At 43.1% G+C, this 26,222-nt stretch overlaps 1 protein-coding gene across 2 annotated transcripts in view; it reads left to right on the top strand.

The window, feature by feature from the left end:
- The window catches only part of RAB30 (RAB30, member RAS oncogene family), a 98,561-nt gene that overhangs the window by 54,205 nt on the left and 18,134 nt on the right, over window positions 1–26,222 (top strand). Inside the window, exons 1-2 of one of the 2 annotated variants that reach the window (XM_021062575.1) lie at window positions 18,009–19,178; window positions 22,191–22,291. In XM_021062575.1, the coding sequence (XP_020918234.1) occupies window positions 22,199–22,291 (93 nt within the window). In that variant the 5' untranslated portion in view covers window positions 18,009–19,178; window positions 22,191–22,198. Of the gene's footprint in view, window positions 1–18,008; window positions 19,179–22,190; window positions 22,292–26,222 lie in introns of those variants that run through there. The other variant, XM_021062576.1, reaches the window with a different exon arrangement.

Here is a 26,222-nt window from a genome sequence, read left to right as displayed (position 1 = left end):
GGACTAAATTTTTAAAGTATTTTTACTACCTTGTTATAGTCACTAGATAGGTTATTCCCTGCAGTGTTCTCCCTTACTCTGCACTGTGAGTGGTCTCAGTGTCCTAATCCTCTCCTCAAGCCCACTTTGTACATGACTGGGCAACAGTGGAGGCCTCTGCTGCTAGTAGGACCTCAGCCAGATGTTCACACATAAAAGACATTTGAGAGAAAATGCAATAGGAGAATTCTTATGGTGAACAGACCTTGCTCATGAAGAAGGAGCTGTGCATCTGTGTTAACTCTCCCAAGTTGTCCTAAGATTTCTTCTAACTCTATTTGATTATCTTCAGAGCCTGGAGTCGGGATCTATTGCAAATGCTACCCTGTTATATTACAGTCAATGGTGTAGTGGAATGAAGATGCACGTATGGGTCAAAACAGACCTGGGTTGGTGTCCCAGCTCCCTGCCTACCAGTTCCTTTACCTTTTGGCACATTAATAACTGTGTTAAGACCAAGTTTTATAGATCTTTGATCTTAGAATTTACTATCATCTCTGATAATCCTTAGTAGCAAATAAACATCTCTAAGATCTCTTACCTGAAAACACCATCCTGCCCTCCCCCAAATTCCAGCATGTTTTCTCATTTTGTCTCTCAAATGTTACAAAATAAGCGCATTACTTACTTTAAAACTGTCACATTATTTCCCCCTCAAGCCATCTTCTAATTTCCCTGTTCCCTTTTTCAGTGGAACTTTGTCCATAGTTTTGACATTGACTGCTCCCCTCACTCTAATCTCTTCTGTCCTTCCACAGGGACTGTTCTTGTCTGTGTCAGCCAGTGACCTCCATGTGGCCAAGTCAAAGGCCTCTGCTTTGTTTTCATCTTACTCTCTCAGCAGCGTTTCACAAGGCAATCTCTGTTTTCTTTGACACTCAACTTTCCAGGGTCTCTTCCTGCCTCTCTGGTCTCCTTTTCTCCTCAACCTCTAAATGGCGAGGTGCCTCATAATCTGAAAGGCCCCCTTCTCTCCTCTGCTTATTCACCCTCCATAGATGTCCTCTTCTAACCCAGCTTTCTGTAACATCCATTTGCTAATGGCCCTCAAGCCTACAGCTCATCTCAGACTTTCTCTGGAACTCCAGACTCCTAGCCAGATAGATGTCTAAGAGACATTGCAAATTTAACGTGGTTGAAAGAGAACTCTTTAGTCTCTACCGCAAACTTCTCCTTTCAGTTTTCCTCACCTCGGTAGGCGGTGTAGTACTCCCCACAAGTGCTCAAGCCAAAATCTCTACACATAACTTTTTTTTAGGTTTTTATTTTTCCTATTATACATTGTTTTGTCAATTTCTGCTGTACAGCAAAGTGACCCAGTCATACATACATATAAATATATATATATATTCTTTTTCTCACATTATCCTCCATCATGTTCCATCACAAGTGATTAGATATAGCTCCCTGTGCTGTGCAGCAGAATCTCATTGCATATCTATTCCAAATACAATAATTTGCATCTACTAACACAAAACTCCGAGTCCATCCTCCTCCCCCCTCCGCCAGCAACCACAAGTTTGTTCTTCATGTCCATGAGTTTGTTTCTTTTCTGTAGAAAGGTTCATTTGTGCTGTATATTAGATTCCAGATATAAGTGATATTATGTGGCATTTGTCTTTTTTTTTCTGGTTTACTTTATTTGGTGTGAGGGTCTCTGGTTCTATCCATGTTGCTGCAAATGGCATTATTTTGTTCTTTTTTATGGTTGAGTGGTATTCCACTGTGTATATATAGCACATCTTCTTAATCCATTCATCTGTTGATGGACATTGAGGTTGTTTCCGTAGGCATGATTTTTGATTGCTTTCTTCACCATCATCATCCAGTTCTTCAGTGAGCTCCATCCTCTCTATCTGCAAAGATATTCCCCAGTGTATCTCCTTCCCTCCATCTCCACTACCAGCACCCTCGTCTGAGCCACATCATCTCTCACCTGGAGTATCTGCAATAACCTCTGAACTAGTCTCCTTGCTTCAATTGTATCTATATCATAGACCCTTCATTATAGGGAATAGAGAAATCTTTGAAAAATGTTAGTTGTTTTATGTCACATTCCTAATCACTCCCTGAGGTGGCCTCCTTTTGCACTAAATGAAATCCAAACTCCTTACCTGCTGGCCCAGCTCTTTGTGACCTGCCCCATGCCTGCCTCTTAGCCCTCTTCTCCTTGACCTTGCACCCAGCCTTATTGTTCTCTTTTTGGTTCCTTAACATGCCAAGTCCATTCTGGCTTTAGGGCCGTTTTCACTAGCTATTCCTTCATCTCCATGTGCTCTTCTTCCAATCTTCATGGTGCTTGGTTCTTTCTTATTCAAATTTCGTCTTAGGTAGAACCACCTCAGTGAGACCCTCTGGGACAGCCCACCCTAAAATGGATGCCTAGCCACTCTCTGTCCCTTCCTTTTATTTTTATTTCTTCAAGCACTTGTCACTATCTGATATTTTTCTTATTTTTTTATGTATATGCTCATTTTCCCATTCATTCATTGCTTTCTTTTCCACCCAGCTGGAATGTATGCTTTATGAACATTGGGTTGTCTGCCTGTTCATCACTTTATAAGTATATGGCTTATCATAAACATTCAGCAAAGATTAATTCTCTCTTTTTCTTGCAGTCTGGGTCCCCTGGGCATTAATTAATTAATCAATTAATTCATTTCATTTATTTGGTTTTTTGGCTGCACCCGTGGCATATGGAAGTTCCTGAGGCAGGGGTCGAATTCAAGCTACAGCTGTAACCTGTGCCACAGCTGAGGCAATACTAGATCTTTAACCCACTGTGCCAGGCCATGGATTGAATCCATGCCTCTGCAGTGACCCAAGCTGCTGCTACAGAGACAATGCCCCTAACCTACTGTGCCACAATGAGAAGCACCCCCCCCACAGTATTTTATATTGAAGTAAACTGTACTATGAACAAAGTGAAAAAATACTTCCCAATTAGCTATATATTTTTTTTCCTTAAGAAAAGGTTTAAAAACTGCTATTCAATGAATAGTCAATATCAGCTAGGTCGAACCATTATTATTGTCACTCCCTGCCCCTGTCAGTGCACACAAAGACACTGCATTATAACAAGGTTTGGCTTTCCCCTGGGAAATTAAAATTTTCTTCTCTTTGGTTATATGATCTTTGCCAATTACTCTTCTTAAGAACACTATGTTTTGGGATTTGATTTCCTCATCCTGGTGTTTAGGTTCTCTGAAAAGTATTCCTAGCTTTTGACATGTTCTGATCAACATTTCTTTGGCATTTATTAATAAATACTTATTTAGAATCTACTGAATGCCAAGCATTGGGGATACAGATAGGATTCATAGGAGCCTTTGTCCTTAGGGTCTAGTGGGGAAAGCAGGCTAACTAAGCCAGTGAGAATAATAAGGTATCTATCCAGAGGAGAATCTCCATAGAACATAGTGGAAGCCCAAAGTAGGGAGTGGCTAATTCACATGGGGGTGGGGGGGGGGAGGGAGGTTCCAGAGCTATCAGCAACCAGGAGGGATGGCCCCCTGTGAGTAAAGGTGTAGAGAGCTGAACCTGCCTTGGGGCCATGCTCTGGGACCGTGGCCTGGCTGTGTGTGTAATCATCATAGTGTAACTCAGAGGTCACCAGAAACGAAGCCAGAGGGATGAGCAGGGGGCTGGGTCACGGGTGGCTCTTTATGCCCTGCCAGGGAATTTGAACTTTCTCCAACAATGACAGTCATAAGAACAACTCGTAAGATTTATTTTAGGGCTTCCTACGTGCCAGGCTCTCTTTATCGTGCTTTATTACATTCATTCTTTTAATCCACACCATAACCCGATGCAGCAGGTACTGTTATTATCCCTACTTACAGAGAAACATAGGCACCAAGAGGATAGGCACATTGCCTAAGGTCACCCAGCTCATGAAGGGGAGAAGCAGGCCTTGGGTTCAGGCAGTCTGACTCCTAAGTTGGCCCCCTTCACCAGGGCCCTGTCCTTCCTCTTGCAGAGGGCTTGTGCAGGCAGCCGGGAGCCCTGCGATTTTGGTGTGGGAATGACATGGTCAGATTAGCTCTTTGAAAATGTTGCAGTGGAGTCGCATTGCATCTTGTACAGGGGTTAGTTTCTAAAAGTCCTAAGGCAAAGAATACAGCGTGACATTTTTCCTTGAAGTGGGGAGTATCTGAGTGAGGTTTGCTCTTTGAGCAGTGGCATCTCATGTCTCAATCAGCACAGCCCAGCACTTTTCCCCAGCCTTGTGCATGTAAGAGATGAATAGTCAGTTTGTATTGAGCAGCCCTGTTGTGTGAAAAGCCCCAAGGAGTTCCTGTCGTGGTTCAGTGGTTAACGAGCCCAACTAGGATCCATGAGGATGCGGGATCTATCCCTGGCCTCCCTCAGTGGGTTAAGAATCCGCATTGCCATAGCTGTGGTATAGGTCACAGACACAGCTCAGATCCTGTGTGGCTGTGGCTTGAAGCTGTAGCTCTGATTGGACCCCTAACCTGGGAACTTCCATATGCTGTGGGTGTGGCCCTAAAAAGCAAAAAAAAAAAAAAAAAAAAAAAAAAGAAGAAAAGCCCCAAAGCATCACACCCCATCAGAAACTGAGCCCCTCGAAACAGTGACAGCAGACTCAGCCTCCCTCTCACTCTCTCCAGGGCCCCCACTCACTCAGTGGGCATCAGAGCCCAGGCTTAGATAGTGATTTTCCCTGTCCCTGTTTCTCTCCCAGGGCAGGTCTATGCGGATCGGGCCACTCATCCAATGATGGTAGCAGAGTGGGGATGCACATAGGGAAGCAGGAGGGAGAGGGAAGAGAGGGCAGGCAGGAGAGGGTAGCTGCAGCCTAGGTACAAAAGAGGAGCCTCAGAGAATGCCAGGGCAGGTGGACCAGAGAATAATGACATGAGCGGTATCAAGGAGGCTAATATTTTGGATCAAATAACTCGTTGCATTTGTCTCTTTCAAGCTTTTTCTCATCTGAAAACTTAGTACATTGCTGTATCTATATACAAGTCTGTTAACAGTCCTTCTGGGGAGTTCCCTGGTGGCTTAGTGGGTTAAGGACCCAACATTACTTCCATGGCTCTGGACACTGCTGTGGCATGAGTTTGATTCCTGGCCTGGGATCTTCCACATGCCAAAAAAAGGAATTCCTTCCAATTTCCAATGATGTCAGCTTTAGTAACACAGCATTCTCCATGCTCCCAGTTTATGGCTATTTATAGAGGCCTAAGACTTTTCTGCAGGTTTTAGCAACTTTGATCATTCCATTTAGTCTGTCACAGTGGTGCAATGTTGCTGTTTTTCACTTACAGACAGTCATTGTATGAGGTCAGGTCTCTTGACAGCACTTGAAAAAATCTGTCAGTATATGTACTTAAAGGTCTTATGTTATGTTCTTTGGTTTTTAAAAATGGAAATGATTTTGTAACTACTTTAAAGAAAATGTTGATCTGATTACAGTGATCAAAACCAAACCAAACCACCTAGAGCCTAGGAAAAAGACGGGGGAGGAACACATCGAAATGCTGACAGGGATTTCTTCCTTTTGTAATTTCTTTCCCGTTTTCTGTGTTTCCTAAGCTTTAAAAAATGTGTCTATGGTACATACGAAATGTTAAAAACTTGTTTAAAAAGGGGAGGATGATACTTGAAAAAAACAAAAGCTCCTTGTGATCTCATAATCTAAACACAGTATGTGTTCTTGCTTTTCAAATACCCTTGTTCACTACATGCTTATTTTTTATTATCTACAGTCCTGACAAATGCAGCTTTGTGTGTTCTTAGTTTTACAGCCTATTTTCAACATTATTTCATATTTCTACATAGTTTTCATAGTTGGCATTTTTAATGGCTGCCCTGCATTCCATTGTGTTGATATTTCATGTTTTGGACATTTGGATTGTTTCCAGTTCTTTTAGATACGATGTCGTGAGCATTTTTGTTCATTTCATGTTTTGAGTTTGTTCGGTTCTTTCCTTAAAGTGTATTCCCAGTAGTGAGCTCCCAGCATGAAATGTTTGAACTCTGCTGTGGCTTTTGACTTGTATCAAGGCAGATCCTGCTTTCTAGAAGAGCCAATTGAATGTGGATGGCACTAGCTGGGTACGTGTGTACCTGTCTCATATTTCCCTCACCAGTATTAAGATCCTGTATTTAATAAAGTGTATTGTTTCTAAGTAAGTCATGTTCATTGAAGAAAATTTAGAAGATGTATATAAAGAAAATACATTATAATCCTACCACCCAGAGGTAAGCATTTAAAACATTTTTATTAGAGTTGATTTACAGCGTTCTGTCAGTTTTGCTGCACAGCAAATGACCCAGTTATACATATATATACATTCTTTTTCTCACATTATCTTCCATCATGTTCCATTACAAGTGATCGGATATAGTTCCCTGTGCTATACAGCAGGATCTCATTGCTTATCCACTCCAAATGCTATAGTTTGTATCTACTGACCCCAAACTCCCAGTCCATCCCACTCTCTCCCCCTCCCCCTTGGCAACTATAAGTCTGTTCTCCATGTCCATGAGTTTGTTTCTTTTCTGTAGCTAGGTTCATTTGTGCCCTATATTAGATTCCAGAATAAGTGATATCACTGTGTTTCTCTTTCTGACTTACTTTACTTAGTGTGAGAGTCTCTAGTTCCATCCATGTTGCTGCAAACGGCATTATTTCGTGGTTTTTTTTTTTTTTTTTTTTTTAATGGCTGGGTAGTAGTCTATTGTGTATATGTACTACATCTTCTTAATCCATTCATCTGTGGTTGGACATTTAAGTTGTTTCCATGTCTTGGCTATTGTGAATAGTGCTGCAATGAACATGGGGTGCATGTATCTTTTTGAATTATAGTTCTGTTTTATGTGGTTTTATTCTTTTTTTTTTTTTTTTTTTTTTTTTTTTTTTTTTTTTGGATATAGTTCCCTGGATGATGTGCCACCACCCCCCCCCCCCCCCCCCCCCCCTCCCCCCATGCCCCAGGCAGTGGATTGCTGGATCATCTGGCAGTTCTATATTTAGTTTTCTGAGGAACCTCCATACTGTTTTCCATAGTAGTTGTACCAATTCCCACCAGCAGTGTAGGAGGGCTCCCTTTTCTCCACACCCTCTCCAGCATTTGCTGTTTGTAGACTTACTAATGACGGCCATTCTGACTGGTGTGTGGTGGTACTGCAATGTAGTTTTGATTTGCATTTCTCTAATAATTAGTGAGATGGAGCATTTTTTCACAAGGCTGTTGGCCATCTGTATGTCTTCTTTGGAGAAATGTCTGTTTATGTCTTTTTTGATTGGGTTGTTTGTTTTTTTGTTTTCACACTGTATGAGTTGTTTGTATATTTTGGAGATAAAGCCCTTGTCCCTTGTATCGTTTGCAACTATTTTCTCCCATTGTGTAGGGTGTCTTGTTGTTGTTGTTTTTTAATGGTTTTGCTGTGCAAAAGCTTGTCAATTTGATTAGGTTCCATTTTTTTGCATTTGTTTTTATTTCTTTTGCCTTGGGAGTCTGACTTGGAAAACATTTGTATGATTGATGTTGTAGAATGATTTGCCTATGTTCTCTTCTAGGAGATTTATGGTGTCTTATGTTTAAGTCTTCAAGATATTTTGAGTTTATTTTTGTGCATGGTGTGAGGGTGTGTTTTAGTTTCATTGATTTACATACAGTTGACCAGTTTGCCCAGCACCACTTGCTGAAGAGACTGCCTTTTCCCCATTTTATATTCTTGCCTACTTTGTTGAAGATTAACTGACCGTATGTGTCTGGGTTTATTTCTGGGTTCTATATTCTGTTCCATTAGTCTGTATGTCTGTTTTGGTACCAATACCACACTGTTTTAATTACTGTGGCTTTGTAATATTGCCTGCAGTATGGGAGAGTTATACCTCCTGTTTTTTTTTTTTTTTTTCCTCAGGATTGCTTTGGCAATTCTGGGTCTTTTATGGTTCCATATAAATTTTTGGATTGTTTGTTGTAGTTCTGTGCAAAATGTCATGGGTAATTTGATAGCAGTCACATTAAATCTGTAGATTGCTTTGGGTAGTATGGCCATTTTAACCATATTAATTCTTCCAGTCCAAGTGCATAGAATATCTTTCCATTTCTTTGAATCTTCTTTAATACATCATAGTTCTCAGCATATGCGTCTTTCACCTCCTTGGTGAAGTAAGCATTTTTAAAATGTATTTTCTTCCAAGTGTATATTTCATAATGTTACATCATGTGGCTCAGTAAAAGTGTAACCACATCTCCATTATTGGATGGAAGACTTTCTCCCTCCTTTTTAGGGGTCTCTTCTAAGTAATACTGGGATGAACTTTCTTGATCCACTATGTGAATACATCTTTATGCTCATCTTGGAATCATTCCTTAGGAAAATTCCCAGAAGCAGAATTGCTAGATCAGAGTATGGATGTTGTTAAGGCTTTTGATAAACACTGGAAACTTGCTGGTGAGGAACGTTGTGCCACTTTACACTTCACCTCGTTAGCAGCCCGTGGTAGACTGGCTGGGGAAGAGGTCATCAGGGCCTGAGCCAGGTTGGAGTGTAGAGATAAAGGCATAGCAGAGGGGGATTTCAGCTACAGTTCTGACAGCACATCTGCAGACCTTGGACATGGCTCATGGCATGCAGTGTGCGTGTTGGGGGACCAGGCTGGGGAAAATTTCTACCCCGTCTTCCACATAGGGATTTGCCAGGATGCAGATAAGATAATTGACAGAAAAACACTTGGCAAACTTGAGGTGCTCTCTGGATGTAAAAGCTTACTGATAGTAATGATAACTGAGAAATTCCACCTAGCAGGGCTGTTTCAAGGATGAAATGGGCTTGTGTGTGTAAAGCCCCCAGGCTCTAGAAAGATAGTCACTTCCACAGTGACACAGGACTTTACCCAATTTGGGAGAATTGCTAGATTTTATCTTTATCCACTTGGATCGTAAAGCATGAAGACCCTTGTTTCTCTTTTCCTTTTCTTCCTGCTTCCAGCAAGGAGCAGCTCTGTTTAAACAGCTGGAAGTAGGGTCCAGCCTGGAGTGACAGAGAAGACTTCTCTGTCCTTGGTTTGCCATGGGTCCCTAAAGCAGAGGGAAGTGCTGGGGCTGCAGCCCTGACCTCTGGCCAGTGTTGGCTGCATTGTGTGCTTAGCCTGGGGGAGGAGCCTAAAGATGCTGATAATGAGGCCCTTCCTGTCCAGCCAAACAGGCGCAGGAAAGCTTCTGCAGAGGAAAGATTAGACGCAGCTCCCGATTTAGAGAACACAAGGGGAGGACAAACCTTCCCCGCCTCTCCCCACCCCCAAGCTCTTTGAGGTGCTATTGTTTGTTGTTAGAGGAGGACAACAGAGGGAGCCTGGCCAGCTTGAGCAGAAGACGGAAACAGCAAGTTAGGTCTGGGAGGGCCTTTTTTAGATCATTCGAACAAACATGTTTTGCAGATAGAAGCTACCTATCTTGGAAAGGGATTAATGAGTGGGAAGGGTATCTTTTCCCCTAGGAAACAAGGTGCCAATGCTTCTGAGCGCATCCAAGACTCTTTGTCAAGCACCTGTGCCCATGTGCTGTGTGGTACAAAACAAATTAGCTCTGCCTGGGGAGTCAACGGAATCGGGGCCCAAGTGGGTCCCACACAGTGGCCTTTTCCCCCTCCTCTCACTTCTCTGTGGGAAAACACATCTGGGCTCAGCGCAGGAGCCCAGATGTGCTCTCACTGAGGAAGGTGAAAGAGCATTGTTTACTTACAGGATAATTCAGAGGGACGTTGGCTTTGGTTAATGTCAATCATTTTCCCTGTCTGATATCCCAAATCCATTTTGTATTTTGAGGAAATAGGAAAATATAAAAAGGATGTACAAAGAATATGATAACAAAATCTTATATTGTCTTACTTTTCGAAAGTAATATTCTGGAGCTCTTAGGCCTACTTTATTTTTATCTTTTATTTTTATTTATTTATTTTTTTTTGTCTTTTTTTTTTTTTTGCTATTTCTTGGGCCACTCCTGCGGCATATGGAGGTTCCCAGGCTAGGGGTCCAATCGGAGCCATAGCCACCAGCCTACGCCAGAGCCACAGCAACGCGGGATCCGAGCCGCGTCTGCAACCTACACCACAGCTCACGGCAATGCCCACTCGTTAACCCACTGAGCAAGGGCAGGGACCAAACCCGCAACCTCATGGTTCCTAGTCGGATTCGTTAACCACTGCGCCACGACGGGAACTCCTATCTTTTATTTTTAAATTAAAAAAAATTTTTTGCCCGCACCTGTGGGATGTGGAAATTCCCAGGCCTGGGATCGAATCCGAGCTGCAGCTGTGACTACGCCACAGCTCCGGCAGTGCAGATCCTTATCCCACTGAACTGGGCCCAGGATCGAACCTGTGCCTCCACAGACACAAGCTAGATCATTAACCCACTGTGCTGCAGTGGGAACTCCACTTTATTTTCTATTTTCATTTTTTCCATGTCTTTAAAAAATAGTCCCCTCCCAAAAATATTTCCAAGGGCTGCTTTTGACCTCCCTCCCAGCCATGGGTCCATGCCAGGCTCCTCTGGTGCTTAACCTGTGACCTTGCCCAGCAGGAATTTGTATTTGTAGATATTATTTGTCCTGGCGGCAGCTCTGATTTAGAGTCAGAAGACCCTCGTGTGCTCTTCTGACTCTGTTGCTTGCTTGCTGCATGGCCTGAGGCACGTCACTCTCTTACTTTCTGTAAAATGGGGAGAAAAAGACAGGCTCCTCCTCCTTCCTCAGGAATATTCTATGTCAGAGGGCAGTGAGAATAATTTCTGAGTAGTAATGATACACATGGATGAAAGTTTATTTTTGTTAGTGACACAAACTGTTGTTCTGTCCTTTGGATTTGGCTGTCACACGATGGATACTTGCCTTTGAGGGAAGTTGGTGTGGAAGAATGAGTCCACCATGTAGGGACTCCCTGTGCTAAGACACGGCTTAATACACACCAGGAACTGGAAAAAGCAACTCCAGCGCCTGGGTGGGACACTCCTTCCTGGGGCTCTGTCACAAGAAGGGGTGCAGCAAGGCAGACGAAGATAACAAACAGAGCACCCCAAATAGATTTTTTTTTGCCTTTTCTGGGCCACTCCTGCGGCATATGGAGGTTCCCAGGCTAGGGGTCTAATTGGAGCTGTAGCTGCCGGCCTACGCCAGAGCCACAGCAACACAGGATCCGAGCCGCGTTGTGACCGTTTGTGACCTACACCATAGCTCATGGCAATGCCGGATCCTTAACCCACTGAGCAAGGCAGGGATCGAACCCGCAACCTCATGGTTCCTAGTTGGATTCGTTAACCACTGAGGCACGATGGGAACTCCCCAAATAGATTTCTTAAAAGGGCCCTTCTCTGTATGTTAGGATAATCACCTTGCCTTCCAAGCACTGTAATAGACTGAATGGAAGGGCAGAGTATAATTTATTAAGAGTTGGAGCTTGTCTCCTTTCCCAGAAAGAGCTAAATACTGCAGCCTTTCCAGATGCAAACACTGTTACTAGTTTTCTTTTGTATCTTTCTGGAGATATTTTATTCATATACAGATAAATAATTATATGCCTCCCTTTTCCTACTATACACGCCATTCTCCATCTTGCTGCTTTTACTTAATGCATCTTGTAGATGTTCATAGCAGGCTGTGTGGTACATTAATATATAGTTTTCATAATCTGTGCATCCATTTCCCCGCTGATGGACTTTAGGCTCTTTTCATATTTGCTGTTACAAGCATTGTTGTAATGACTATCCTACTCCATGTGTCTTCACACGTGTAGCAGTATAAATTTAGGATGATTCCTAGAAGTGGAAAGGCTGGGTCAGAGGGCTTATAATAGCCTTTTTTAGTTTTAAATCAATATTGCCTTCCATAGAAGTCGCATTGATTTGCCTCCCACCAGCAGTATTTCTCCACACGAGGTCCAATAGAGTGAATGTTGCCAATCTGATATGAAAAACTGCCTCTGGTTACAAATTCATCATAGTTTTCATTATTAATTATCGTTTATAATTCTAAATTCATTATAGTTTGAATTTACTCATGACTGAGGGTGATTATTTCTTTAAAAAAATAGAAGTACGATTTTAATTTCATTTCTTGTAAACTATCTGTTCATGTCCTTTGCCCATTTTTTCTCTTGGGTTATTCAGTTTTTCTGATTGATTTGTGGGGAATCTGTATGCATTAGTTATATGCATTTCAGGCATTTTAGTTCCTAAATCTTTTATTATTTTGCCATGCAGAGTTTTTAAAAATTAATTAGTCAGGAGTTCCTGACGTGGCTCAGTGGTTAACGAATCTGACTAGGAACCATGAGGTTGCAGGTTTGATCCCTGGCCTTGCTCAATGGGTTGAGGATCTGGCGTTGCCATGAGCTGTGATGTAGGTCACATACTCGGCTCGGATCCCGTGTTGCTGTGGCTCTGGCGTAGGCCGGTGGCTGCAGCTCCAATTAGATCCCTAGCCTGGCAACCTCCATGTGCCATGGGTGCGGCCCTAGAAAAGGCAAAAAATAAAAATAAAATAATTAGTCAAATTGGTCATTATCTTTATTTTATGGTTTCAATTTTGAGCAATTCTTAGAAAGCCTTTCTCATTTTAAGATGTTAGGTATATCATGCTTTCTTTGCTTTTTTTTCCTTTTTGGGCATGCCTGCAGCGTATGCAAGTTCCTGTGCCAGGAATTGAACCCATGCCACAGCAGCAACCCAGGGTACTGCAGTGATAATGCCAGGTTCTTAACCCACTGTGCCACAAGAGAACTCTACATCGTGCTTTCTTCTAGCACTTTCATATTTTCATTTTTAAAAATCCAAATCTTTTAATTCATCTAGTTTTTTTTTTCAGTATAAGGAATGAGATAGAGTTCCAACTTAATTTTTTCAAAGAAAGACATTGGTTCTGTATCCTTGCGCTTTTACTCATTAGCCAGCTATGTAATTTTGAACAAGTAAGTTAACTTGTCTGAACCTTCCTTTCCTTAGCTATATAATAGGAATAATAACAATGCCTACTTAAAGAGGCTTTGAAAAGGTAAAATAGATTACATAAGGAAACGGCGCAGGTCCTAGCACATAGTAAGTGTTCAAATAATGGTCCAAATACCCGGAACCTGGGAAAATATAGTGTGTTCCAGCAAGGTGGAGAAGTTCTAGGTGGCTAGGTTACAGAGGTCACCTTGCAACTCACCAGCGTGTGACTGAGGGTGAATCACTTCATTGCTCAAACTCTGGGTTTCCTCACCTGCATAATGAGTGATAAGAACCAATTCTTGTTGACAGGTCCAGATTAGATCACATCTGTGAAAGATTTTTTTTTTTTTTTTCTTTTTAGGGCCGCATAGGCGGCATGTGGAAGTTCCCAGGCTAGGGGTCGAATCATCTGGAGCTGCTGGCCTACACCACAGCCACAGCAACTTGAGATCCGAGCCGCATCTACGACCTACACCACAGCACATGGCAACGCCGGATCCTTAACCCACTGAGCGAGGCCAGGGGTCGAACCGCACATCATCATGGATACTAGTCGGATTTTTTTCCACTTTCCACATCTGTGAAAGCTTTGAACGGCCATATCAAAACGCTGGGGATTATGGTGTGATGAATGAGAAGCAACCATGGCACAGGTGGGTGTTTGCCATCCCTGGCCAAGGAGAATAATTAACTTGCAATAACCTGAAATTAGCAGCTGATGTAAAAGCAAGTGAGCTTGAAGCAGTTGATTATAGTAATGTTTAGTAATTGCCTTCTAGTAATTAAGCAATAATGAGCTTCCTGAGACGGAACCTTGTTAGAGCAAAAGACGGATCAAACGCTTCCAAGTCAATGTACCTTTTTTTTTTTTTTTTTGCGGCTGCACTTGTGGCATATGAAGTTCTCAGGCTAGGGGTCCAATCTGAGTTGTAACTGCCAGCGTATGCCACAGCCACAGCCACGCAGGATCCAAGCCGTGTCTACAACCTATACCACAGCTCACGGCAACACCAGATCTTTAACCCACTAAGTAAGGCTAGGGATCAAACCTACATCCTCATGGATGCTAGTCAGATTCATTAACCCCTGAGTCAGGACAATCAGATTCATTAACTCCTGAGTCACGACGGGAACTCCCAGTGGATACGTTTTGAACATAGCAGTGGAGGATGCAGACACGAATATCTTGTTGAAGTGTGGTCCTTGTCTTTGAGGACAGACATCAGGAGCAGACATATAGAGCACGGCTCCTCCACCAGACCGTGCGCGGATGGAGATGTACTTGGAGGAAGGTCCATGGTGCCCTGGGATTGTCCAGGAGGGAGAGACTCACCTGCTGAACACTGTGTGCCAGTCTGAACCTGGTCCCTGAGTCTGGCCAGATTCTAAAGAACCTCACTCAGCTCAGTAATGCCTTCTTCAAATGTTACTTATTGCCCTTTTTCTTTTTTTCTCCCTCTATAAACAAAGATTTTATTTGAAGTTTCTATCAATACCTCTCTAAGAGAAGTCTTTAAAGTTTCCCCCACCATGGTTATTATTTTATTTTTTCAATGATTTTTATTATATTTATAGTTGTACAACCATCACCACAACCTAATTTTAGAACATTTCCATCCCAAACCCCCAGTCCACCCCCTCCTTGACGGCACCTGTCCCCTGTGGTAACCATAAGTTTTTCAAAGTCTGTAAATCTATTTCTGTACTGCAAATAAGTTCATTTGTATCCTTTCTTTTTTTAGATTCCACATATAAGTGCTATCAATGATGTTTGTCTCTCACTGTCTGACTGACTTCACTTATATGATAATTTCTAGGTCCACTCATGTTGCTGCAAATGGCATTATTTCATTCTTTTTCATGGCTGAGTAATATTCCATGAATATCTATTGATCAATAGATAGATATAGATATATACAGACATCACATCTTTTTTCCCTTTTTCATTCCTCGTTTGGTTGTTTTGGATTTCAGACGACAAATTTGTCATAATTTTTTTCTCATGCCCTGCCCATCTCCCTCCATTTGGGCGGAGGGACCAGGCTTGTGCTTAGAGCCTCTATTTCTACCAGACCTGATGAATCAAATTTTCCCTGAGGAAGGATTGCCAGATAAAATATAGAATTCCCAGTTAAATTTGAATTTCATATAAATGATAATTTTTTAGTAAGTTATGTCCCATGCAATGTTTGGGTCATACTTATATGCTAAAAAATTGGAATAAACATATTAAAATGTATTTGCTGCTATCCAAAATTGAAATTTAACTGGATGTCCTTCCCTGCCTCCCTTTTTTCCTTTCTTCTTCCAGCAAACACACCTGGGTAAAGTCCTGACTTCAAGTGCTATAAAATAGCGTTTCCTACTCTAATGTTTCATGGAGCCCTAGTATCAAAGGATGTTACAAGGTGTTAATATAAAAAAAGAATTCTCAGCTAAAATCATGTTTGGTAAATCCTGGATTAAACAGTTAGCCAGTTGTCTTTATTATGGGAATTTTCAGAACTTTTAAAATCGCCAACATTGGGTTGTAGTATTTAGTATTTCTCAAAATTATGTCACTGTCCTCTCCCTCCCCCTTTTTGAGTATTTAGGGTCATGGGAGCAAATGTTGAATGAATACTGACACCTCTGTAGTTGTTGGTCCTGTTTGTAGACCATGAGTTCTGAATCTGGGTTTTGGGAAAATACCATTCTATAGAAAACAACAAAAAAAATTGTATAATATTATGATTCTGTTTTTGTTTTAAAATCCATAAATTAAAAAAATAAACCCATAGAGTGAGCAAATATATATATAACTATAAGGCTATATATATACCAGAATATTAACTGTAATTATCCCCAGGAGGGAGTATGGGTAGGGAAGAGATTTTTCCCAACATAATTGTTTTTCCTTTTTGCTTGGCTGTAGGTTCTGCAATCAGAATATATGATTCTTGTCAGAGGGTTAGGAGAAAAAGAACATTAGATTATTATGTTTGTAAAGGATCATGGAGTTCCTGTTGTGGCTCAGTGGTTAACGAATACGACTGGGAACCATGAGGTCGCGGGTTCAATCTCTGGCCTTACTCAGTGGGTTGAGGATCCGACATTGCTGTGAGCTGTGGTGTAGATAGATCAAAGACTCAGCTCGGATCCCGCATTGCTGTGGCTCTGGCGTAGGCCGGTGGCTACAGCTCTGATTAGACCCCTAGCTTGGGAACCTCCATGTGCCAAGGGAGCAGCCCAAGAAATGGTAAAAAGACAAAATAAATAAATAAATAAAAGGGTCACTTTTCTGTGTATTACCTGATTGCTTCTCAAGCAACTCAGTGATATAGGTTCTAATATTATCCCCATTTTATGGATGAGGAAACTTTCCATAGCCCTTTGGCTGACCCAGGTCTCTTGGATTCCTGAGAGCACTCATGCTGCCTCTTTGGGTTAAAGAAGGGCAGCAACACAGGCAGTTCCGGGGAGGGGCCGTGCATCTGTCCACCCAGCCCCCTTACAGTTTCCTCCTTGTAAGGGAAAAGGAGCTGCATGAGACACACGGCTTCTGAATCAGAACAAGTCCTCCAGATACCATGTTCTTGGGCAGGGCCTGGGGATCAGAAGGCAGGACAGGGATCTGGAGCTGTGTTCTCCAGAAGCCTTGACTCTATCTGTTACACTGAGCCCAAAAGGGCAAGGGGAAAGATGTTCTGAGGTACAGCAGTGAATATAGTGTTTTTTTTTTTTTTTTTAAAGGTCACGTTGATAAATGGTTTATATTGTCAAAATCACATTGCTTAGAATTTTTTTTTCTTTTTGAGATTTCCTTAGTACATCTTGTTTCCAAATTTTTTTAAGCTCGTTTTTTTCTTTTCCTCATTTTTTTTTTTTAAATCTTTTGTACATATCCATTTATTTAGAGCCATGGTAGTGATGACGACATTTGAGGTTTGGCTTGTTTATCTTAGTAGTGTTCCTGTTTATATCCCCTGTGCTACTTGGTTATAGGGACAAATGGTTACTTATTTGTGGGTGTGGTTGGCAGGGAAAAGATTGGGTTTAGCTCCTAAAAAGGAACCTGGGCTTGGAGGGCAGAGTGAGGAGCTGTGCTTGTGTGACCTGGAATCGGTGTGTGCCCCTTTTGCTCCCAGAGCAGAGAGATTCCAGAGCACTGTAGTTCCAACGGAGTCCATTCAACTCAGCCTCCAGGAGTTCCGTCATGGCTCAGTGGTTAACGAATCTGACTAGGAACCATGAGATTGCGGGTTCGATCCCTGGCCTTGCTCAGTGGGTTAAGGATCTGGCGTTGCCATGAGCTGTGGTGTAGGTTGCAGATGCGACTCAGATCCCAAGTTGCTATGTCTGTGGTGTAGGCGGGTGGCTACAGCTCCAGTTCGACCCCTAGCCTGGGAACCTCCATATGCCGAGGAAGCAGCCCTAGAAATGGCAAAAAGACAAAAAAACCAAAAAAACAGAAAAACAACCAATCAACTGAGCCTCCAGCCCTCATGGCAGTTATAGCATGTCAACCAGGAGGCGGGGCAGCAGCATCTTATTTCTGAAGGAGCTGGGCTTTGGAGTCAGCTGGATCTGGGTTTGAATCCTGGTCCTGAGACTATTTTGTGCCTTGAGGATAACCTCTCTGTACCTCAGTTTCCGCTGCTGTAGGTTAGGGATGATCATTGTAGTGCATGTCTCATAGGGTTGTTGTGAGGGATTAAGTGAGTGAATACATGTAGAAGAATACCTGGCACATAATAAACATTGAATTAAGTGTCAGCTTTTTTTTTTTTTTTTTGCTCTCTTTTTGCTTTTTAGGGCCACACCTGTGGCATATGAAAGTTCCAAGGCTAGGGGTCAAATCAGAGCTACAGCTGCAGGCCTGCACCATAACCACAGCAACACCAGATACAGATCTGAGTCACTGTCCTCAACCTATGCCACAGCTCATGGCAACGCTGGATCCTTAACCCACTGAGCAAGGCCAGGGATTGAACCCACATCCTCATAGAGACTAGTCAGGTTTGTTTCCACTGAGCTACATTGGGAACTTCTAGTGTCAACTGATATTATTATTAACAGGAATAGAATATAAAATTCCTAGAACTGTGTTTGGCTACTAGTATGTCTTTTGCAATGTGTTTGCACCCCAGGCAGGCTGCAGCTTTTGTTGTCAGTCTCGCGGCTGTGTTGAACTAATGGCTTCTGAGTAGGTTCCGCCTCCTGGGATGCTGGCTCTTCACATGGTGACCGGTGATGCCTGACCTGTTTGTTCCATTACTTCCCAAACAGAAAGGCTTTCTCAGAGCATAGTTGCTGGAGAGTCTTGTGCACTTTTCATCCAGCAATGTGTTTTCTATTAGAAACAGAGCAGTAACCACAGCCAGTCACCCAGAGTTTACAGTTCAGCCTTAGCCACAGGCAGCCTGTATTTTTAAAGAGACCAAACACTTCCCCCCCACCAGGGAGTATCTAAAAAAACATTCATCAGAGCATTAAAATCATTTCTTATAGAAAGGAGAAGGGCCTTCACTTTTAGTTTGTGGCTCCCTGCATGTGGTCACCCCATAAGACTTGTTTATGAACTTGACTCTGACCAAGTAACTCTTCGCCTTCTTTCCCTGAAGGTGTATAAATTGGGCCCTGCTGACCTTCTTTTAGGAGCCATTTCTCAGGTCTCTTGATTCTCTGCTTCATTTCTTTAATGTCTATCTCTTTAACGTCTGCCAAAGATGGAGAAATAAATGTGTTACAAATGACCTAAGTACAGAAAAAGAATGTAGCCCAGTGCTGTCTTCTCTTTTCGTTGGCTTGGGAAACAGTGAGCTGTGGTCCCCGTGTGAGCCACACAGTCTTGTGTCTTCCTGCTCTCCTTGAGTCTGGCCCTGAGATTTATTTTCTTTTCACTTTTAATAGCTTTATTGAGTTTTCATCCCTGAGTTTTTAGCTGGAGTCTAAGTTTGATCCTAAACTACTGCAGTATGGTAAAAAGTTTTGGTTTTGAAGCCAGAGGGGAAGAGAAAAAGGAAATCACATTGAGTCTTGCTGTTCACCATTCAATTCATCAGATCTTTCTGAAGCACCTACTGTGAGCCAGGCATTGTGAAAGGCGCTGTAGGGCAGTGCTTCAGCAACCGGGAGCTGGATCCAGGCTATCAGGGTTTGAATTTTCGCTCCACCGGTGAAGTAAGACCCACCTGTAAGTAGGACCTCATTAACAGCTTCTTATTTAATTTCTCCTCTGCCTCCGTATTCCCATCTGTCAAGTTAGGATGCCAGTAGTGTCCACCTCATAGGAATGTCATAAGGATTAAATGAGTTAATGATACAGAATGAGATGATGATGGTGTGGTGGTGGTGGTGATGATGATGACAGTGAGGATGGGGCTGGGATCAGGACTTAATCAGACACTCATTGCTCTTACGCTGCTCACAGTCATGTGCCTGGGTGCTGAGGGATGGACTTGGAAAGTGAGACAGATATAAATAATTAAGCGCAGCAAAACTTGGTGAGTATTGCTGTAAGGCAGGGAAGAGGACTCTGGGGGCATGTAGCTGGGAGGCTTCTTTTGATGGCATGTATACCTTCTGAACTTGAAGTCTGGCTGTTAGCTTTATGCCTTTGAGTGACTCTCAATTTACTCACCTGTAAGATAGGTAATGTAAAAAATACGAGGCTCCTAGACTTTTAAAGACAAATGGAACTTGGAATTCTTGCTATGGTGCAACAGGATCAGTGGCATCTTGGGAACTCTGGGATGCAAATTCAATCCCCAGCCTGGCACAGTGGTTTAAAGATTCAGCATTGCTGCTGCTGCTGTGGTTTAGGTCTAGACTGTGGCTTGGATCAGATCCCTGGCCTGGGAACTCCATATGCCTCTGGTTGGCCAAAAAAGAAAAAAAGAAACAAAAAAAACCAAATGGAAATAGACATCAATTGCCAAGTATAGTGCCTGGTATATTGTGAGTTCAATGACTGCTTAGGGACCCAGATTCTGGACAGAGAAGTATATATATATATATATATGGTCCCAGTGAACAGAGATGGAACCCCCTGAGCTGCCACCTGCACCTTGACTTGACTGTCAGTCATCTCTCCAAGAATCGTAGGAATCTGCATAGAAATCACCTTTAGGAAGTTCCCTGGTAACTCAGTGGATTAAGGATCTGGCAGTTGTCACTGCTGTGGTATGGGTTTAATCCCTGGTCCAGGAGCCTTCACATGCCATGGGCATGGGCCAAAAACAAAAGAAAACAAACAAACAAAAATGACCTTTAAATGCAAGGAATCCTTAACAGGTCTCAGTGCCTTGGGCTCTCTTGTCTTTCCACCCTGCAGCCCTCAGCCCTATGAACCCAAGATGGTAGGAGTGACACTAAGGCTGCTCTTGCCTCCAAAGCGCCCTTCCCCAGCTGGGCTCACTGATCATCCTTTTCCTCTAACTCCAAAGCCCATTGGGCTTGTTCTGCTTCCATCGTATGAAATGAGCTCTGCCGCTGGTTTGAATTGTATTCAACATAGTTTTTTTTTTTTTTTTTTTTTTTTTTGTCTTTTTGCTTTTCTAGGGCCGCTCCCACGGCATATAGAGATTCCCAGGCTAGGGGTCTAATCAGAGCCATAGCCACCGGCTTACGCCAGAGCCATAGCAATGTGGGATCCAAGCCGCATCTGCAACCTACACCACAGCTCTCGGCAACACTTAACCCACTGAGCAAGGCCAGGGATTGAACCCGCAACCTCATGGTTCCTAGTCGGATTTGTTAACCACTGTGCCACGACGGGAACCCCTCAACGTAGTTGTTGTTTAATTTTTCTCATGTTGATCTCAATAACAGAGACTGTCTCATCTCTGTTTCCTACAGTGATTAGCACAGAGCCACAGTAGGTACTCAGTGGATGATTGTTCTTACCAGAATAGGGCTTTATGGGTACTGAGACTCTTCTGTGTAATGGGTTTTTTTTTTTTTTTTTTTTTTTTGCTTTGTAGGTCTGTACCTGTGGCATATGGAAGTTGCCAGGCTAGGGGTTGAATCAGAGTTATAGCTGCTGGCCTACACCATAGCCGCAGCAACACGGATCTGAGCTGCATCTGAGACCTACACTGTAGCTCACAGCAACGCCTGAGCCTTGAGCCACTGAGCGAGGCCAGGGATCAAACCGGCATCTTCATGGATCCTAGTCGGGTTCATTAGTCGCTGAGCCACGAGGGAACTCCTAGCTGTTTTTTTTAATCTTCACAACAGTCCTCTGGAGTAGACAGAGCAGGTAGTATTCCTTTTAGCACAGTTGAGAAACTAAGGCCTACACTTACTTAGTTAATCGGCCCGTTAATTGATTATTTAATTCTGTAGAGTAGATACTAAGTGTAACTCTGTCCCACAGGCTAGGAAAATAGAGCTGGAAGACATTATCCCTTCCTTCAAGGAGGGGGCAGACATTTGAACAAATAATTGCATGAAGTTTTAGGACAGAGGAATGGGGTTTGTTTGGAGAAGATCAGCAAAAAGTTCAGAAAGATGATGCGATGCTTTCATTGGTCCTTAAAGGCTTAGCTCCACGATGCAGAAAAGGGGGGACAGGGGGCATCCCATACCAAGGAAATGCCCTGTATACAGCCCATGGGAATGAAAAGACTGGCGCTTTGGGAGCCACTGCAGCATCAGCAGGAGGTGTATAGCAATGGGGTGGGAGTAGGAGGGAAGGGGGCAGTAACTCCCACGGCTCAGACCCCCAGACCCCCAGGACTTGCCGGAGACCGAAGACTTCTTCCCCAGCTCCTTGCCTTCGTTTAGTCTCCCGGTCTCTAGCCCTTCTTCGCAGAGGCGCACCCAGGCGTTGGATGCGCTGCCCTTCGCTCTGCTTTCTTGCACTTCCAGCTTCTCTGCACGTCAATTTATAACGAAAACATCTTATGATGCTAAAACATCTTACCACGTGAGCGACGTGTGACCTGACTGCTTGGAAGAATAAAGGTTACTGGGGGAAAGGACATCTGTGTCATTTGCGCTCTGTGGCATGAGGCGACAAGAAGGAGTAAAGTCCGTCTGTGACCAAACACCTGTGTTCCTCTCTGGCTGGCAGGGTCACTGGAGGGACGCGTTAAATTGCTCCTCAAATGAGTCAGACTCCCTGTTCCCGAGGAGACGGGCTTGAGCTCCGTGGGCAGGTCTGACTGGGCCCATCTCACTGGTGCCTGTGTTTGCCTTGCAGCTGTGTAAATGAGTATGGAAGATTATGATTTCCTATTTAAAATTGTTTTAATCGGCAATGCTGGTGTGGGGAAGACGTGCCTAGTCCGACGATTTACTCAGGTAAGAGCTCCGAGGTCTGGGGTCGGGTTTCTCCCTCTGGCCTGCAGGGTTGGGGGATCCTAATAGGATGGGTGAGTGGTACCCATGCCAGCCCCTTGGCTGCCAGTCCTTCATGTGCCCTTTGCAAGTGCTCCAGCTCTACAGCTTAGACTAGAGGGTTGGGTTTTTTTGGACATTCAAAGTTTTTCATTTTATTTGGAATCTCAGCAACGATGAACATGATCCTTCCTTTCTCTGTGGAATACCCTCTGCTCTTTTCTTTCCTTCTCTTTCTTTATTGAAGCACATGGTTCCAGGCGTTCAACAATTTTTAAAGGTTATACTCCATTTAGAGTTATCATAAAGTATTGGCTGTATTCCCTAAGTTGTATAATATATCTGCGCAGCTTATTGATTTTATACGTAATAGTTTGTGTAGACTAGAATTCTTAAACCATCCCCAGGGAGCAAGGCTCAGTGGGTGACCACCAGCCCTCCATGCCTCTCGTGGCTTCCTTTAGTGAAAGGGGTGAGAGGTTTTACTTTCAGTCTGAAGTGTCAAAAATGGCTTATTAGATTAAAAAAGATAGATTACTCATTAATAATCATCCAAAGGTAGAAACAAATGAATCTGGACTTTAAACCTAAATGTTCACTTTTAAAAAAACTCACTTTGTTGTTGAATGCCTAAGGTTTCTTAAAAAGAAGTTGTAAAGGCACTGTCACATAATTTGGAGATGAATAATTTCTCCAGTTACTGTATAACCTGCCTAACCTTTTTCTTATCTTGAAGTCAAGTTGTGTTTGTATAAGAAATAATCATTGGAAGTTCCTGTCGTGGCTGAGTGGTACCGAACCTGACTAGTATCCATGAGGGTGCTGGTTTGATATCTGGCCTCACTAGGTTAAGGATCCGGTGTTGCCATGAGCTGTGGTATAGGTCGCAGATGTGGCTTGGATCCACTAGGTACCATGAAGTTGTGGGTTCGATCCCTGGCCTTGCTCAGTGGGTTGAGGATCTGGCGTTGCTGTGAGCTGTGAGGTGGCTCGGATCCCGAGTTGCTGTGGCTGTGGCGTAAGCTGGTGGCTACAGCTCTGATTGGACCCCTAGCCTGGGAACCTCCATATGCCGCAGGAGCGACCCAAGAAATGGCAAAAAGACAAAATAAAATAAAATAAAATAAAAATAAATAAAAATAAATTTAAAAATCAAGTACAAATTGAACCACTCAAGCACCCTGCTGATGCCCTCTCAATTCCTCCCAGAAAACTGACTAAATCACTTTGATTTAGAACCAAATATGCTGATTTTTCTAATCTATTAAATGGCAAGGACTATTTGAACTAAATTAAGTGTTCCTTCTGGGTTGAGTCCTTATTGTATGTTCTAAGTACAAGTTCCCTTTGGGCTGCTCTTTTGAGAATTACTGCCAGAGATTATATACCTGATTTTTATACAGAAATGGGTGGGAAATCATTCTGAGTTGACCTTCTTTTGTGTTTTCCCAGAAAATTATGAATGGCCTTTTCAGGATTACCATGCATGCATCTTGCATGGCAAGTGCTGGTTGGAAAAGTTGAGAACAACTTTTCTGTCTAAGCCAAAGTGTAGCCTGGTGCCAGGGAAAGAACACTGGCTAGTGAGTGGAGAAAGGGCGTTCGTCCGAGCTCTGCCCTGACTCACCCCGTGAGCCTGGGGAGGTTCGCCCCTGTGCCGAGCCTCCCTGCCACCTGCCAGGGGCCTGTGATCTCCAAGACCCCCTCCCGCTCTGATAGTCTGGCTCTGTGGAAAACTGGAGAGGCATGTTGGGTAACACAAACAGCTTGAGGGCCGAGTCACCTTTGGAAATGTCAAGGTTTTTCCCTTGACAATGAGAGCAGAATAGAAGTCATGTTTTGTCGAAGCCATGGCCTGGTGAAATAAAAAGTAACAAGCTAACAGGCTTCTGAGCTCAGTCAACCGCCATGGTGTAATACTGGAAACCCCAGCTGGTTTTACTTCCACCTAACGTTAGTAATCTTTTCTGCTTTGAGCAGGAGGACAAGACTACAGAGGTGGAAAGAAGTTTTGAGTCCCTTTATCAAAAGTTCTCTTGACTTTGTCTTATTACTGAAATTCCCTTACAGATTTTTCAGCCTACTCCTCTCATTTTACAGGTGAAAACCTCAGGTCCGGAAAAATGAGATGACCTATTAGCATCTCATATCATGTTAGTGGCAAGGCTAGGATTAGAACTCAGGTTTTCTGGTTTACAGCCCATCATTTTTATCTAACCTCTGAGACCATAGAAATCTGGCTTTTCTTTTTCTTTTTCTTTTTTTTTTTGCTTTTTTAGGGCTGCACCCAAAGCATATGGAGGTTCCCAGGCTAGGGGTTGAATCCAAGCTACTGCTTTTGGTGCACGCAATAGCCATAGCATTGTAGGATCCAAGCCTCGACTGCAACTTACACCACAGCTCATGGCAATGCCAAATCCTTAAACCACTGAGCGAGGCCAGGGATCAAACCTGAATCCTCACAGAGACAACATTGGGTTCTTAACCCTCTAGGTCACAACAGGAACTTTGGGGTTTTCTTTTTAAAAGCATAATTGTTGTCATTAGGGGTAAAAATTCTTCTATTTTTATTTTTTGCTTTTTTAGGGCTGCACCTTCGGCTTATGGAAGTTCTCAGGCTAAGGGTCCCATCATAGCTGTAGCCGCCGGCCTCCTATACCACAGCCACAGCAATGCGGGATCCGAGCTGTGTCTGTGACCTACACCACAGCTCGTGGCAATGCCCGATCCTTAACCCACTGAATGAGGCCAGGAATCATACCTGCATCCCCATGGATCCTAGTCAGGTTCGTTAACCCCTGAGCCATGACGGGAACTCCCAAATTCCTCAGTTTCTAAACACTGATTTTTTTTTAACCAATGAACATACCACCCATTATTTTTCTTTTCTGTCTGCTTTTTACCTCTCCCAGTCTCTCATCTTCCCCCAAAGTTCATATTTCATACACAAGATTATGTTTTGTGTTGTTATTTAGTGGATAGTTAAAATGAATTGGATTCAGCTGTTTAATGAGGCATGGGGAATTGGGGAACAAAATGATGGTGAAGGCATTGGGACGAATTTGTTTTATTTTTTGGCATTTGTTACACTGCTAAACAGCTGGAGCTGTAAACTTGAAACTTGGCAGCCTTATGTTTGAGCCAAATCAAAATAGAAGAAAATTGATTCAATATTTGTAAGTAAAGTTATGAATGTTTATATTTACATCTTTTGCTGACATGCAATGGAACATTTTCTTTTGATGTTCAGGCTTTTAAGTTCATACTTTAAAGAACTCTCTTGTTAGGGAATGAGCTTAATTAGAGATGCCCCAGTCTTAGCTCCCAGAGCTAATAAAGTCTATTTTACTTTAATTTCTAGAGGTTCTGGAATATGAATGTGAAAAGGAAAGAGAAACTAGGTGAAGGGTTCTTCTTTTTTTTTTTTTTTCTTTTTAAGGCCACTCCCATGGCACTTGGAAGTTTTCAGGCTAGGGGTTGAATCGGAGCTGCAGCTGCTGCCCTACCGCATGGCCACAGCAATGATCCAAGCCACATCTTCCACCTACACCACAGCTTACAGCAACGCTGGATCCTTAACCCACTGAGCGAGGCCAGGGATCGAACCCTAGTCCTCATGGATGCTAGTCAGATTCGTCACCACTGAGTGGTAACAATGGGTACTCCCCGAAGGGTTCTTTCTTTCTTTCTTTTCTTTTTTTTTTTTTTTTTGTCTTTTTGCCTTTTCTAGGGCCACTTCCCATGGCATATGGAGGTTCCCAGGCCAGGCATCTAATTGGAGCTATAGCCACTGGCCTGCAACCTACACCACAGCTCACGGCAACGCCAGGTCTCCAACCCACTGAGCAAGGTCTGGGATTGAACCTGCAACCTCATGGTCCCTAGTTGGATTTGT

This window comes from Sus scrofa, chromosome 9 (assembly GCF_000003025.6).
Source record: "Sus scrofa isolate TJ Tabasco breed Duroc chromosome 9, Sscrofa11.1, whole genome shotgun sequence".
Lineage (NCBI taxonomy): Eukaryota > Metazoa > Chordata > Mammalia > Artiodactyla > Suidae > Sus > Sus scrofa.
Note: the sequence above shows the minus strand (reverse complement) of the source record. Positions and strands in the feature narration are given on the sequence as shown.